This window comes from Hemiscyllium ocellatum, chromosome 24 (genome assembly GCF_020745735.1).
Source record: "Hemiscyllium ocellatum isolate sHemOce1 chromosome 24, sHemOce1.pat.X.cur, whole genome shotgun sequence".
Lineage (NCBI taxonomy): Eukaryota > Metazoa > Chordata > Chondrichthyes > Orectolobiformes > Hemiscylliidae > Hemiscyllium > Hemiscyllium ocellatum.
Window position 1 is genome coordinate 17,103,494 of NC_083424.1, and position 12,500 is coordinate 17,115,993.

At 39.4% G+C, this 12,500-nt stretch overlaps 2 protein-coding genes across 5 annotated transcripts in view; one reads left to right on the forward strand and one right to left on the reverse strand.

The window, feature by feature from the left end:
• Positions 1-5,195, forward strand: part of mapkapk5 (MAPK activated protein kinase 5) — a 63,601-nt gene extending 58,406 nt beyond the window's left edge. For all 4 annotated transcript variants that reach the window (XM_060843527.1, XM_060843530.1, XM_060843529.1 and 1 more), the window contains one exon: positions 5,049-5,195. In XM_060843527.1, the coding sequence (XP_060699510.1) occupies positions 5,049-5,140 (92 nt within the window). In that variant the 3' untranslated portion in view covers positions 5,141-5,195. The remainder of the gene's footprint in view (positions 1-5,048) is intronic.
• A 3,511-nt stretch (positions 5,196-8,706) lies between these two features.
• The window catches only part of tmem116 (transmembrane protein 116), a 38,879-nt gene continuing 35,085 nt past the window's right edge, over positions 8,707-12,500 (reverse strand). Inside the window, exon 11 of the mRNA XM_060844138.1 lies at positions 8,707-8,883. Coding sequence (XP_060700121.1) covers positions 8,707-8,883 — 177 coding nt within the window. The remainder of the gene's footprint in view (positions 8,884-12,500) is intronic.

A 12,500-nucleotide genomic window follows, 5' to 3' on the forward strand; every position in this document is an offset into this window, starting at 1 on the left:
AAAAATTAAACATTTTGAGAAAAATGAAAGAGATGGAGAAAAGACATGGAAATTGGCCTTTGGTTCATTTTAGCCTGCACAAACGCAATGGGCTAAACAGTCTCCTTCTGTTCTTCAAATTCTAAGATTAAGGCTCTAGCTTTAAAGTTTTGTGTAGCAATGATGTTCAAAGAGCAATAACACAAGAGATGTAAATAAATATTAGTCTGATTGTAATGTCATTTGTATCATGCCCAGGAAATATGTTAGAGTAGATGAGGAAATAACATGACAGATGAAGAATAATGTGGGGAAATGTGAGGTTATTCGTTTTGGTAGGAAGAAGAATTGATCAGAATATTCTTTAAATGGTAAGAAAGTTTTAAATGTTGAGTGAGATTTGGGTGACTTTGTACAAAGAAATTCAAATTTTGCATGCAGGTACAGCAAAAAAACTAAATGGCATGTTAACCTTTATTGCAAACAGCTTGGAGTAGTATAACAGTAGTATAAAGTTTTTTAACTTTTGAAATTTTTGTCACAATTATGTGGGGTTTTGTTGAGACTAGTGTGATGTGCACAGTTTAGATGTCTATCCAAGGAATTATCTCATTAGAGTTATAGAGATGTACAATGCAGAAACAGACACTTCGGTCCATAAGACATAGGAGTGGAAGTAAGGCCATTCGGCCCATTGAGTCCACTCCGCCATTCAATCATGGCTGATGGGCATTTCAAGTCCACTTACCAGCATTCTCCCCATAGCCCATAAAAGCTGGAGAAAGAGAATGTCTGAGGGTTCAAAAAGTTTGGCTAGAGTCAAGGACAAAATGTGTGCAATTACATTACTCCATGTAGTCTATAAACCACTGACTAGTGGGAAAGATTTCAAGGAACAAATCAGGGAAATTAGAGATTGCAACATTATTGAGTAGTTATAATGTGGACTTGTAATTACACAAGTGAAGGCTGGAATATTGATGCTCTTAGATTGTATTAACCAGAATTTCCTTCAGCAGTATATATCTAGTCCAATGAGGAAGGATAGAAATGAAGTGGATTAAGTGTCAGTGGGGATCATTTGGGAGATGGTGATCTTTGTATCTTCAGGTTTAGGATAATGGAGGAGAATGACAACCGTCAATCCAGAATAAGAAAAATAAATAGGAGGACAATGGAACTGGGCAGGATAGACTGGATTGAAAGATTGCAGATAAAGGTAACTGAGCAATAAGCTGCTTTCAAAGAGGTTGTGGTTCCTGAACAGTCAAGGTACATTCCTTCAAGACAGAATGGTAAGACAAACAAATCTGGAGTACTTTGGATGAGAAGAGAGAGAAATTGAGACAAAAGAGTACTTATGAGAGGTGTCAGGTAGACAATACAATTGAGAATCGAAAAGAATACAAATGTTCAGAGGGGAGATGAAAGTGAAATACTGGAAAAACTGAGCAGATCTGGCAGCATCAATGGACAGAGAAAATTTAACAATTCGACTCCAGTATGGTTCAACTTTAGAATGTATGGGAGAAGCAAAAGTAGATTTATGAGAAATACTAGCAGCCAATAAAGGGGAATTCCAAAGTCTTCAATCAGTACATAAGTATTCAAAAAAAAGTGGTAAAAGGAAGAGTTGGGCCAATTAAGGACCAAGGAGGGGATTTACACATGGAGGAAGGGGGCGCAGCTGAGGTATCAAATGTGTTTTGCATCTTTTTTCCTATGGCAGTAGATGCAACACAGGCCATGGTGACAGAGGAGGAATCTGTCACTAAAAGGATTCAAAATTGATTAGGAAGAAGTGTCGATAGACTGGTGATACTTAAAGTTGACCAGGCATCTAGACTGAATGAAATAAATCCAGTGATAGTGATGGAAGTGAGTAGAAATTGTAGGAGTACTGGCCACAATCTTCCTTTATTCCCTAGACTTGGATGTGCCAGAGACTGGACAATTGCAAATATTATACCCTTCTTCAAAAGGATTGTACGGAAGAGCCAGTAATGACAGACCAATCAGTTTATAACTTCAGTGGCAGGGAAGCTTCTGTAAAGAATTATTTGGGATTGATTCAGTAGTCATGTGAGAGAGGCTGGGCTGACTAGAAAGAGCCACCGTGCATTTCTAAAGAGGAAATTGTGTTTAATTAACTTGCTATTTTTTTAAGAGTCAACAGGAAGGTTGATGACAGTAATGCCGTTGATGTGGTCTACATAGACATTCAGATGGCATTCGACATAGTGCAACGCAACAGATCTTGGAATAGAAGTGACAATAGCAAAGTGAAGTGTCAGGAAAAGCAGTAATGGTCAACGGGTATTTTTCAGGTTGAAAGAAGGTTTGTAGTAGAGTTCTCCAGGGGTTAGTATTGGGACCCTTGCTTTTCCATGCATACAATACTGATCTAGATCTTGGTGTACAGGGAACAATTCAAAAATTGATATGAAGCATTGATGAGGACAGTGCATATGACTTGATGGAGTTGCTGGATAGGTGATAGATGATTATTGCAGAGAAGTCTGAGATGATACATTTTGATCTGAAGAACATGGACAAGCAATATACAATGAGCGGGACAATTCTGAAGGGGTGCAGGAGCAGAGGGACCTGGGTGTGTATGTGCATGGATTATTGAAGGAGGCAGGACAGGTGGAGAGAACAGCTAATAAAGCATACAGTATCCTCGTCTTTATTACTGGGGGGGTCTTGGAGTACAAGAGTAAGGTGTTGCTGAACTCATATAAGACTCTCTTGTTAGACCTCGGCAGGACATTGTTCACAATTCTGGGTGCCACACTATAGGCAGAATGTGAGATAATTGAAGAGAGTACCAGAAGATATTTACAAGAATGGTTCCAGGGATGAGAGATTTCAGCTATGAAGATAGATTGGAGAGGTTGGGATTGAGAGAGGGCCAAATGAAAATCTGATAGAAGTTTCTAAAATCATGAGGGGATTAGATGGGGAGAAACTGTTCCTGCTTCCAAAGAAATCAACTCCGGTTTAAAGTGATTTACAAAAGATCCAAATGTGAGAAGCTTTTTCACACAAGGGGTTCAAGTCTGGAATGAATTGCCTGTAAGTGTGGTGGAGGCAGACTCAATTGACACGTTGAAAGGGGCATTTTGTATATTTGAATAATCATCCTATGTGTCCAGGGTTTGGGGAAAATGCAGAAGAATGGCTAAGTCATGATGTTCATTTTAAGAGGTGGTCCAGATTGAGCCAAATGGTCATCTGTGCTGTAGTACTTCTACAAATAAGTATCCATTGCTATTTCAGGCAGTCCTATACAATCTTCAGCAAATTTGACCTTTGATAATTAGTTAATATTTTGTATTTATTTACCTGTATTTGCTATTATACTTGGAAATACCTAATTAATTTCATACCCTTTTTAAATATTTCAGTCTTGGTAATTTAACTCTGAATAATGTAGCTATTTTTTTCTACATTAGTCCATTGGTTTTACTTCAGAGCCTTTCAATTAGTACTAACCTTGATCTCTCCCACTCCAACTGCCAGGAAGAATGGAGCCTTGCTGAACCTTTCCCATTCTACATTTCTGCCTTTCCCCTCATATATGTTGTGCTTTAGATGGACCATATTTCCTTCTGAGATATGGAACAGAGGCACATTTTGCTGAAATTGTATTTAAATAACTTAGCAGAAAATTATACTAATAAATTCAAAGAAATTTAACATTCTATTAATTATCAAACTCTGTGTTTTACAAACAACAATATCAGCATACAAATTAGCAGCAGAAGGCAATTTTGACTCCTTCAGCATGATGATCTGATTGATGCTTCAACTTCACATTCCTACCTAACCCTGATAACCTCTACCTTCCTTATTAATCAGGAATCTATCTACCTGTAACTTAAAAATGTTCAATGGCTGTTTCCATTGCTATTTGAGAAAGCATGTTGGAAAGGCAACATATTTCTCCTGTGGTCCATCTTTAATGAAAGACATATATTTATTTCTAAAATGTGTCCTGGTTTTAGTCTCTGCCCCAAGTGGTAACACCCTTTTAGCTTTCACTCAGTTAAGTCTCTCAGGGTCTTTTATGTCTCAAAGTATTTTCTTAACCTCCATGAAAAGAGGCCCAGTCTGTCTAACCTTACCTGGGATGGGGCATTATCTAATAAAGTATCATCAGTCAAGTGAACTTTCTTTGAACCAATTCTAGTGTACTTGTATCCTTTCTTTGAATAAGGAGACCAAAATTGTACATGGTGCTCCAGATATGGACTCACCAACATGCAGTGTGATTGTAGCAAAATAACCTTTTATTGCAAGGAGAGTGGAATATAAGCATAAATATGAACAACATTTATTTACCTTTCTAATCACATTGCTCTTCTAATCTTTCTGCCAAAATGGACAGATTCAAATTTGCCCACACTCAAATAACCCATCCATATCTTTTTGTGGAGACTTTAACTCCTCATAACATTTCAGGTCCAGTGACCCCTCTTCAGAACATTTCTTCAATTCTGAAGAATAGTAACTGGACTCAACTTGAATTCTTCTACTTTCTCTCCACAGATGCTGCCAGACCTGCTGAGTTTTTTCAGCAATTTCTCTTTTTTTTTGTTTCTGATTTCCAGACTCCACAGTTGTTTTTCTTTGGTATTTATTTCAGTATTCACTCCTTTTAGGATGTGGTCCCCCAGGACTTAGGAACTCCCAGTTTTTAGTTCTAATAATTTTCTCGGTGTCCTTTCGTTAGTGATTGTAGTCATTTCAAGTTCCTCTCTTTCTTTCGCTTCCTGGTTCACAATTATTCATTGGATGTTACTTGCATCCACTAGCAAAGATGGTTGTATGGTTCAATTTATCTGCCATTTCCTTAGTTTCCATTAATTTCCCAGACACAATGTAGAGGACCGACTCAATAAAACACAAGTGTACACAAATCTCCAACATGACTCCTTAATTTGTCTTTTCAGCAAAACATAACCAGTTACCTGGTAATGCTGCAGCTAATGAGGAGGACAACACCCCTGCATCTCCCTCTTTGCAGATTGTGCGTTTAACAACCTGTTTCTTTGTCATTTCAGGGCGGCGGTTCAATGATAAAGTCGATCGCCTGAAACTTGCAGAAATGGTCAAACAGGTCATTGAAGAACAAACAAATTCACAGGATTCCTAACATTAGTGCCTGCTGTTTTTACAATGTACTGGGAGTATTCTTTGATAAATGTAAAAAAGGTTTTTATTTAAATAAAGAATTTAAAAACAAAGGTTCAGTGTTTTCTTGAGCCTGAACCATCTTTTACAGCTACCTTTTACCCACAGGGTAAACAGAACGTGGATTCTTCATTTAGTTTTGTAGCCTTGATGAATGAATTAGAAAGGAGTTTCCCAAATTATTTTCCTTCACATTGGCCTGAGTATTTATCTTTATTTTGTCTTCATTTCACACGGTTTTGGGTGGGATGAAATTCTCAAGATACACAAGGTTTCAGAATTGTGTAATATACTGGATGAACCAGAGACCTGATGCAAATTCATTATATGCAATTCATTCCCCTCCTCTTTTGTGTAAATGAAAAATTGTTTTGACTTTTCTATGGAGAAAATTAGGTCAATAAGAGTTTCTGCACTCTGAAATATTCTTTATATTTTCTCATTTCGAATGTTGTCAAACTTGTAAATGTTTTCTGAACCCTTTCAAGGATGTTGCCACGGTTGGAGGATTTGAGCTGTCGGGAGAAGTTGAATAACTGGAGTGCTGGAGGTTGAGGGGTGGTCTTATAGAGGTTTCTAAAATCATGAGGGGCATGAATAGGGTAAATAGACAAGGTCTTTTCCCTCTGATGAGGGGAGTTCAGAACTAGAGGGCATAGGTTTAGGGTGAGAGGGGGAAGATATAAAAGAGATTTAAGGGCAATGTTTTCACTCATCGGGTGGTACGTGTGTGGAATGAGCTGCCAGAGGAAGTGGTGGAGGCCGGTACAATTGCAACATTTAAAAGGCATCTGGATGGGTATATGAATAGGAAGGGTTTGGAGGGATGTGGTCTGCGTGCTGGTAGGTGTGACTAGATTGGGTTGGGATGTCTGGTCAGCATGGATGAGATGGACCGAAGAGTCTTTTTCCGTGTTGTACATCTCTATGACTCTATGGTCCTTGGTCTTTCTACACTCTTATTTTTACAGAAAGTGCTTTAAAATAATGAGCTGAAGATCAAAATCATCCTTCTGAGTATTTTGTTTCTTCTCCCTTTTTCTTTCCTGTCTAAATTTGTAAAGTTCCCCTGCATGTCCTGTTTTATGAAGTCACGATAATGAAAATGGAGATAAATTTGTTTATCCCTTTCCCCATCTCTTTCTAAACTAAACAACTTAAACCCTGACTAAGGAGTGAAATCCAGAACTCTTGGCTTTTAACATGCCCTTGGTGTTTAATTTTAGATTTCTGAAACACAAAGCATTGAGTTCCAAAACAGCATTTTAACTTAAATTTTAAAATTAAGGTTTAATTAACTTGCAACGTACATTGTAATTCCTGTCTAAATATTTGTCCGTATCATTCCAGTCTCTTAGCTAGGTGCGCAAAGTGTATAGCAATCTCTGATGTAGCACAGTATATTCAGACTAACAAGTCACTTGATTAAAAAGATTGTGTAAGAACCTAAGCTGTGTTCTGGCCTTGAAGCTCAAAGTCATGGTATTCCTTTTAAAGGAGTTGAGATATGCGCTGAGGAATTTTGGATGACCTCAAGTTTGCAGAGGGTTGTATATGGAAGACCAATCAGGAACTCTGAACACTAGTCCTCTGAGAAAGAAGCATTGTCACTTAAAGAGACAGCTATCAAATTAGATACTGGTAATGAGAGTCCATTGAAGTTTAGTTGCATATGGCCTTCTCTGCATCAGCTCTTTGTGTGAGCAGCATTACTTAACTGTCAAGCTATTACCCCTCTTTCCCCCCCCCCAATAGCCTTCTATTGGTAGGAGAGACTAGGACCTGAGGGCACAGCCTTAGAGTACAGGGAAGACCTTTTTAGAACGGGGATAAGGAGAAACATCTTGAACTAGAGAGTGGTAAATCTGTGGAATTCACTGACACGGAAGGCTATGGAGGTCAGGTCATTGAGTATAGTTAAGACTGAGATAGATAGATTCTTGATTGTCAAGGGGATCAAGGTTTATGGGGAGAAGGCAGGAGAATGGGAATGAGAAACTTGTCAGCCATGATTGAATCATAAAGCAGATTCAATGGGCTGAATGGCCTAATTTCTGCTCCTATGTCTTATGATCTTGTTACTTCTGTCCAAATAATGATCCAAAGTCTACTTGAATGTCTTCATTGAATCTACATCCACCACACTTCCAGCATTGCATAAAATGCTTTCTTCTCACATCATATCACATTTGCTTTTTTTTTTGTAAGTCACTTTTAAGCCTATGCCTGCTGATTTGCATACTTTTATGGCTTCTCCAGATCTACTCTATCCAGCCCAGTCTATCAGATCTCCTAAATGCCTTTGCTCCAAAAAGAACAGCCCCAACTTTTTCAATCTACTGTATCCTCAAACCTGAAATTCCTCATCCATGGAATCAACATAGTCCCATCCTTCTGAGGAATTCAGCACATTCTATAACTTTAGACAATATTCCTGCTGAGGACTAACTAGTGTCTTGTAACAAGCTCAACATTGCTTCATTCCTCTTGTGTTTTATGCCCCAGTAATAAAGCCCACATTACTGCAATCTTTAACTGCTCTCAATTTTTAATAATCCGTATGCACCCCAATCTCACTGCTCCTGTACCTCTTGAGACTTGTACCTGCTCATTTACAGTAATGATTTTAAGTTTGCATCTGCATGTTGGGCATTGTACACACACGGCACATAGAATTCTTAAAGGCATGGTATATTTGTACCACTTGGCATCACATTTTTAAGAAGAATGTGAAGGAATAAAGAGCTTCAGTTATGTGTATAAGTTAGAACAGTGGGACTACTCTTGAAGAAATTAAGAAGAAATTTAATAGAATTGTTCAAAATGATGAGGGATTCGGGCAGAGTGGATAGGTAAAAACTTCACACTGATGTGATTAAGAACCAGCGGACGTAGTTACTCAGCAAATGTTTAGGTTGTGGAGTGTACAGTCAGTGTGTTTAATGGAGGGGCAACTGTGGCATTCACAAAGGGAATCAATCTTGAAAGGGTAGCTATGCAGGGGTACAGGGTGGGGGAGAGGCACTCTGTAGGCATTGCTCCTGCAGACTCAAGACTACTTCAGCTGATTCTGATGTGCAGGATCAGAGTTTCAAAATCTTGATTTATGCCCAAGGTTTCACATCACTGGGTTTCCCCATTTCAATGCTGAAATGGAAGTTAGGAGAGTATCACCACTAACTATGGGGAAAATTGGTACTAAACCATTCGTACACTCAAGCCCTTGTCTGGAATGAATTTCGAATCTAAGGTGAAAAGAGATCCTACTGCATTATATAGTCCTGCAGAGCAGATGTAGGGTCAGATATTCTGTCTCTGTCCTAGATTTCAACAATACACAATTTGGGCAACAACACATCCTTTACCATTGTTTCCTTTTCCTTAGTTCTGTTGTTAAGTGCATTAAGGTTGATGCAGACTTCCTGAATGAATGCTGTATGTTAACAAATATGCTTCCTCTGACACTGACAAGATTGCAGTTCTGGCTATAATCCCTCAACAGGATCCTTAGAGAATGGGAGTAATGATCTACTCATTCATCACTTTGGAATTGTGCATGCTAGAATATGATTGCTTTTGAGAACGGAGGAGTGGAGTCTGTGTATCAATGTCACGATGAGCCTTTTGTCTCATGTAACGGAGCGTTCTCTGTGTCCAACCATACACAATGCAGTTCAGCAGTCCCTGAGATGCAGCAGTGAATGCCTGGAGCAAAAATAAAGCAGCAAGGTATGTTAAAATTAACATGGTTTTTGTTTTCTCTTTTATTGGCACATAGTTATCCCTCAATCTCTTTCCTTTCCCTATGGCCCTTTTTGCAGTATCCCTCCTCCCAAACCTGTTTGTGGCATCTGCGAGGTGCTGCATTTCTCCTGCAATCGGTTTAGCTCAGTTGGCTGGTTTGTTGGTTTACAAAGTAGTGTGACGCCAACAGTGTGGGTTTAATTCCCATCACTGGTTTGAGGTTACCATGAAGGGCTCTCTTTCTCAACTTTCTCCCTCACCTGAGGCCCTCAGGTTAAATCACCACCAGTCGCTTCTCTCTCTAATGAGAGAGCAGCTTCTGTGGTCTGGTAAGACTATGGCAACGCAACAAAACTGGTACCCTGATCTGGAAATACCACTCTTCAACCTCAGGAGGTGTACAGCAGTCATTCTGCAAAAAGAGCACTATCTGATTTTCCTTCCTTCAGTCAGAGAACATTTATCTCGAATCTTTGTGAAGTCACACAATGGATACTGAGCAAAATGGATAGAATTGAGCCTGTAGTGTGTTGCTGATTTCTGAAACACTTGGAATATAAAGAATTTCCTTTCCTTTTAATGAATGTTCTGTTTTCAGTAGATGTCTTATGAAACATACTGATAATGCTTTCATTTGAAAGTAACACGTATACTTTCTAATATAGCATTGTGTTCATTAAGATATGGGCTATTGTTTGAGAAGTTTTCTATTTTAAGCATCTAGTATTGCCAAGGTAAATCATCGAGTTAGGTACAAGAAAATCACTACACAATCCCAGATCAGATTCTACAACACTATTTGATACAGAGCAAGTGAGTTCTTCCTAAATTCCTGATCAGCTATTATCTCTCAATCAACATCACTTTTCAACGAAGAGAAAGGTCATTATTATGTTTGTGGGTTCTCCAGGAGTCAATTGGCTATAGCACTTTCCTACACATGAACAACGACAGTTTAGACCAAGGGCCTTTCCTGACCTAGTTATGTATGAGATGGATAAAGCATATTTTTATTTAGATCTGTTTCTATTGCTAGTTTCTTTTTCCCTAAAACGGATGCTTCCCTTTGATTCGTTCCCCTCTCATCTTAGACATATACCCTCTAGTTTTGAACTCCCACTACCTGAGGGAAAAGACCTTTGCTATTCACCTTATCCATGCCCCTCATGATTTCATAAACCTCTAAGATCACCCCTTAGATCCAACACAATAGGGACAAAGGTCCCAGCCTATCAAGCCTTTCCCCTTTAAATCAAACCCTCCAATGCCAGTAAAATTCTTGTAAGTCTTTTCCACACCCTTGCATTTTTTTTCTTTATTCATTCACAGGATGAGGGCATTGCTGGCTGGGCCAGCATTTATTGCCAGAGGGCAGTTAAGAGTCAACCACATTGCTGTGGGTCTGGAGTCCCATGTAGGCCAGACCAGGTAAGGATGGCAGTCTCCTTCACTAAAGGACAATAGTGATCCAGATGAGTTATTCTGACAGTGGACTTATGGTCTTCGCTAAATTCTTAATTCCACTTATAGAATAGTAGCCCTTATTTCAAAGGGGTTGGAGTAAAACAGTAGCGACGTTTTACTGGAGCTGTACGAGGTGCTGATCAGACCACATCTGAAGTACTGTGAGCAGTTTGGTTCCCTTATTTAAGGAAATATTTCATTTGAAGGCAGTTCAGGCAAGGTTCACTAGGAAGATCTCCACTATGGAAGTATTGTTTTATGAGCAAAGACTAAATAAGTTAGGAATGTACTCACTGGAGTCTTAAAGAATGAGGGGTGATCTCATCGAACCATATAGATTTTTAAGGCCCTTGACAGGCTAAACGCTGAGAGGATGTTTCCCCTACTGGGACAGTATAGAACCACAGGGCACAGTCTCAGAATAAAGTGTGACAATTTAACAGAAATGAGGAGGAATTTCTTCTTTCAGAGGGTTGATAGTCTTTGGAATTCCTTGCCACAGACAGCTATCAGGCAGAGTCCTTGTGTATAATTAAGAATGAGAGAGAGATATTCTTGATCAGTAGGGATATCAAGGGTAACAGGGAAAAGGTGGGAGAGAGAGTGTGAGGAATGCTGGATCAGCCATAACCCTATTGAATGGCGAAGCTGACTTGAGGGGCTGAACAGTCTACTCCTGTTACTATTTCTTAAGGTCTTGTAGTTTCATTCAGTAAATGACTGGGATTTCAGATTTCAATTTGTTTTAAAACTGGTCTTGACCAAGATTGGAACTTAGAAACATAGCAGTAACAATAGGCTCTTGAGCTTTTAGGTTATAGCTGATCATCTACCTCAACCTTGTGTTCCCACACTATCCTTATATCCCGTGATGTTCATTAGATATCTATCAATCAATCTCTGTCTTGAACTTAATGATCGAGCTCCCACAGTCCTTTGGGGAAGAGAATTCTAAAATGTCACCACCCTGTGACTGATGAAGTTCCTCCTCATTTTCAGTCCGAATCTTTTATTCTGAGACTAGGTCCCCTAGTTCGAGACCCGACAGCCTGGGGAAAATCCTTTCTGTATCTTCAATTTTTGTAAGTGTCTATGAGGTTGCCTCTTATTCTTCTAAACTCCAAAGAATACAAGGCCCAGTCTCCTTAATCTCTTCTCATAGGACAGTCCCACATCCCAGGAATCAGTCTAGTGAACCTCTGCACTCCCTTTATACCCCTAACTATATTCTTTCCTGCACAAGAGGACCTTTTCTCCAGGTGTAATCTCTACAACTGAAGCAGGAATTCCTTACTTCTGACTCAAATCCTCTGGCAATAAAGGCTAACACTGCTTGTTAAACTTTACAAACTGCTCGTTAAACCTGCTTGCTAGCTTCTAGTGAATTATGAGCAAGCACACATAAGTCCCCTTGGACATCAACATTTTCAAATCTCTCCCCAGTCAAAAAATACTTGGCATCTTCATGCCTTTGACCAATGTAAATAACCTCACGCTTATGAACATTACATTCCATTTTCCACGTTCTTGCCCACTCATGTAACCCTGTCTAAATTCCCTTGAAGCTTCTTTGCATCCTCCTCACAAGTGTATTCCCACCAGGGTTTGTATCAACCGTTGACTTAAAAATATTATAACTGGTCCCTCATCCAAAAGATACCTGTAGTTTTTCTATCATTGTCCCCATGTTTGCTGAATGAACTGACTGCATGTCCAGCCTCTTTGGGTGGGTATCCATGATGTCTAAAAACATTGAGCCCATGAAAGGATCTGCATAGTTGACGTGTAACTGAGTCCAGGGTTTACTTGGCCATTCCCACAAATGTGGGGGAAACTGTCGGTGATAATTTCTGTCCATGCTGGCACTCTAGGCACTGTCCTACCGATGTGGCTATGTCAGCATCTAGTCCTGGTCCCCAGATATACCTTCTCAACAACATCTTCATTTTTGAAACTCTGGATGATCCTGGTGGAGTTTGAACAATATCCAATGGCAACCTTTGCTTGGGACAATCACTCTTGTTCCCCATAGTGATATGCTGTCCTCTACTGTGATATGGTCTCTCCGGGTCCAAAGACATTTGAATTCTCGTTGTGACAGTCCTTTGAGTTCC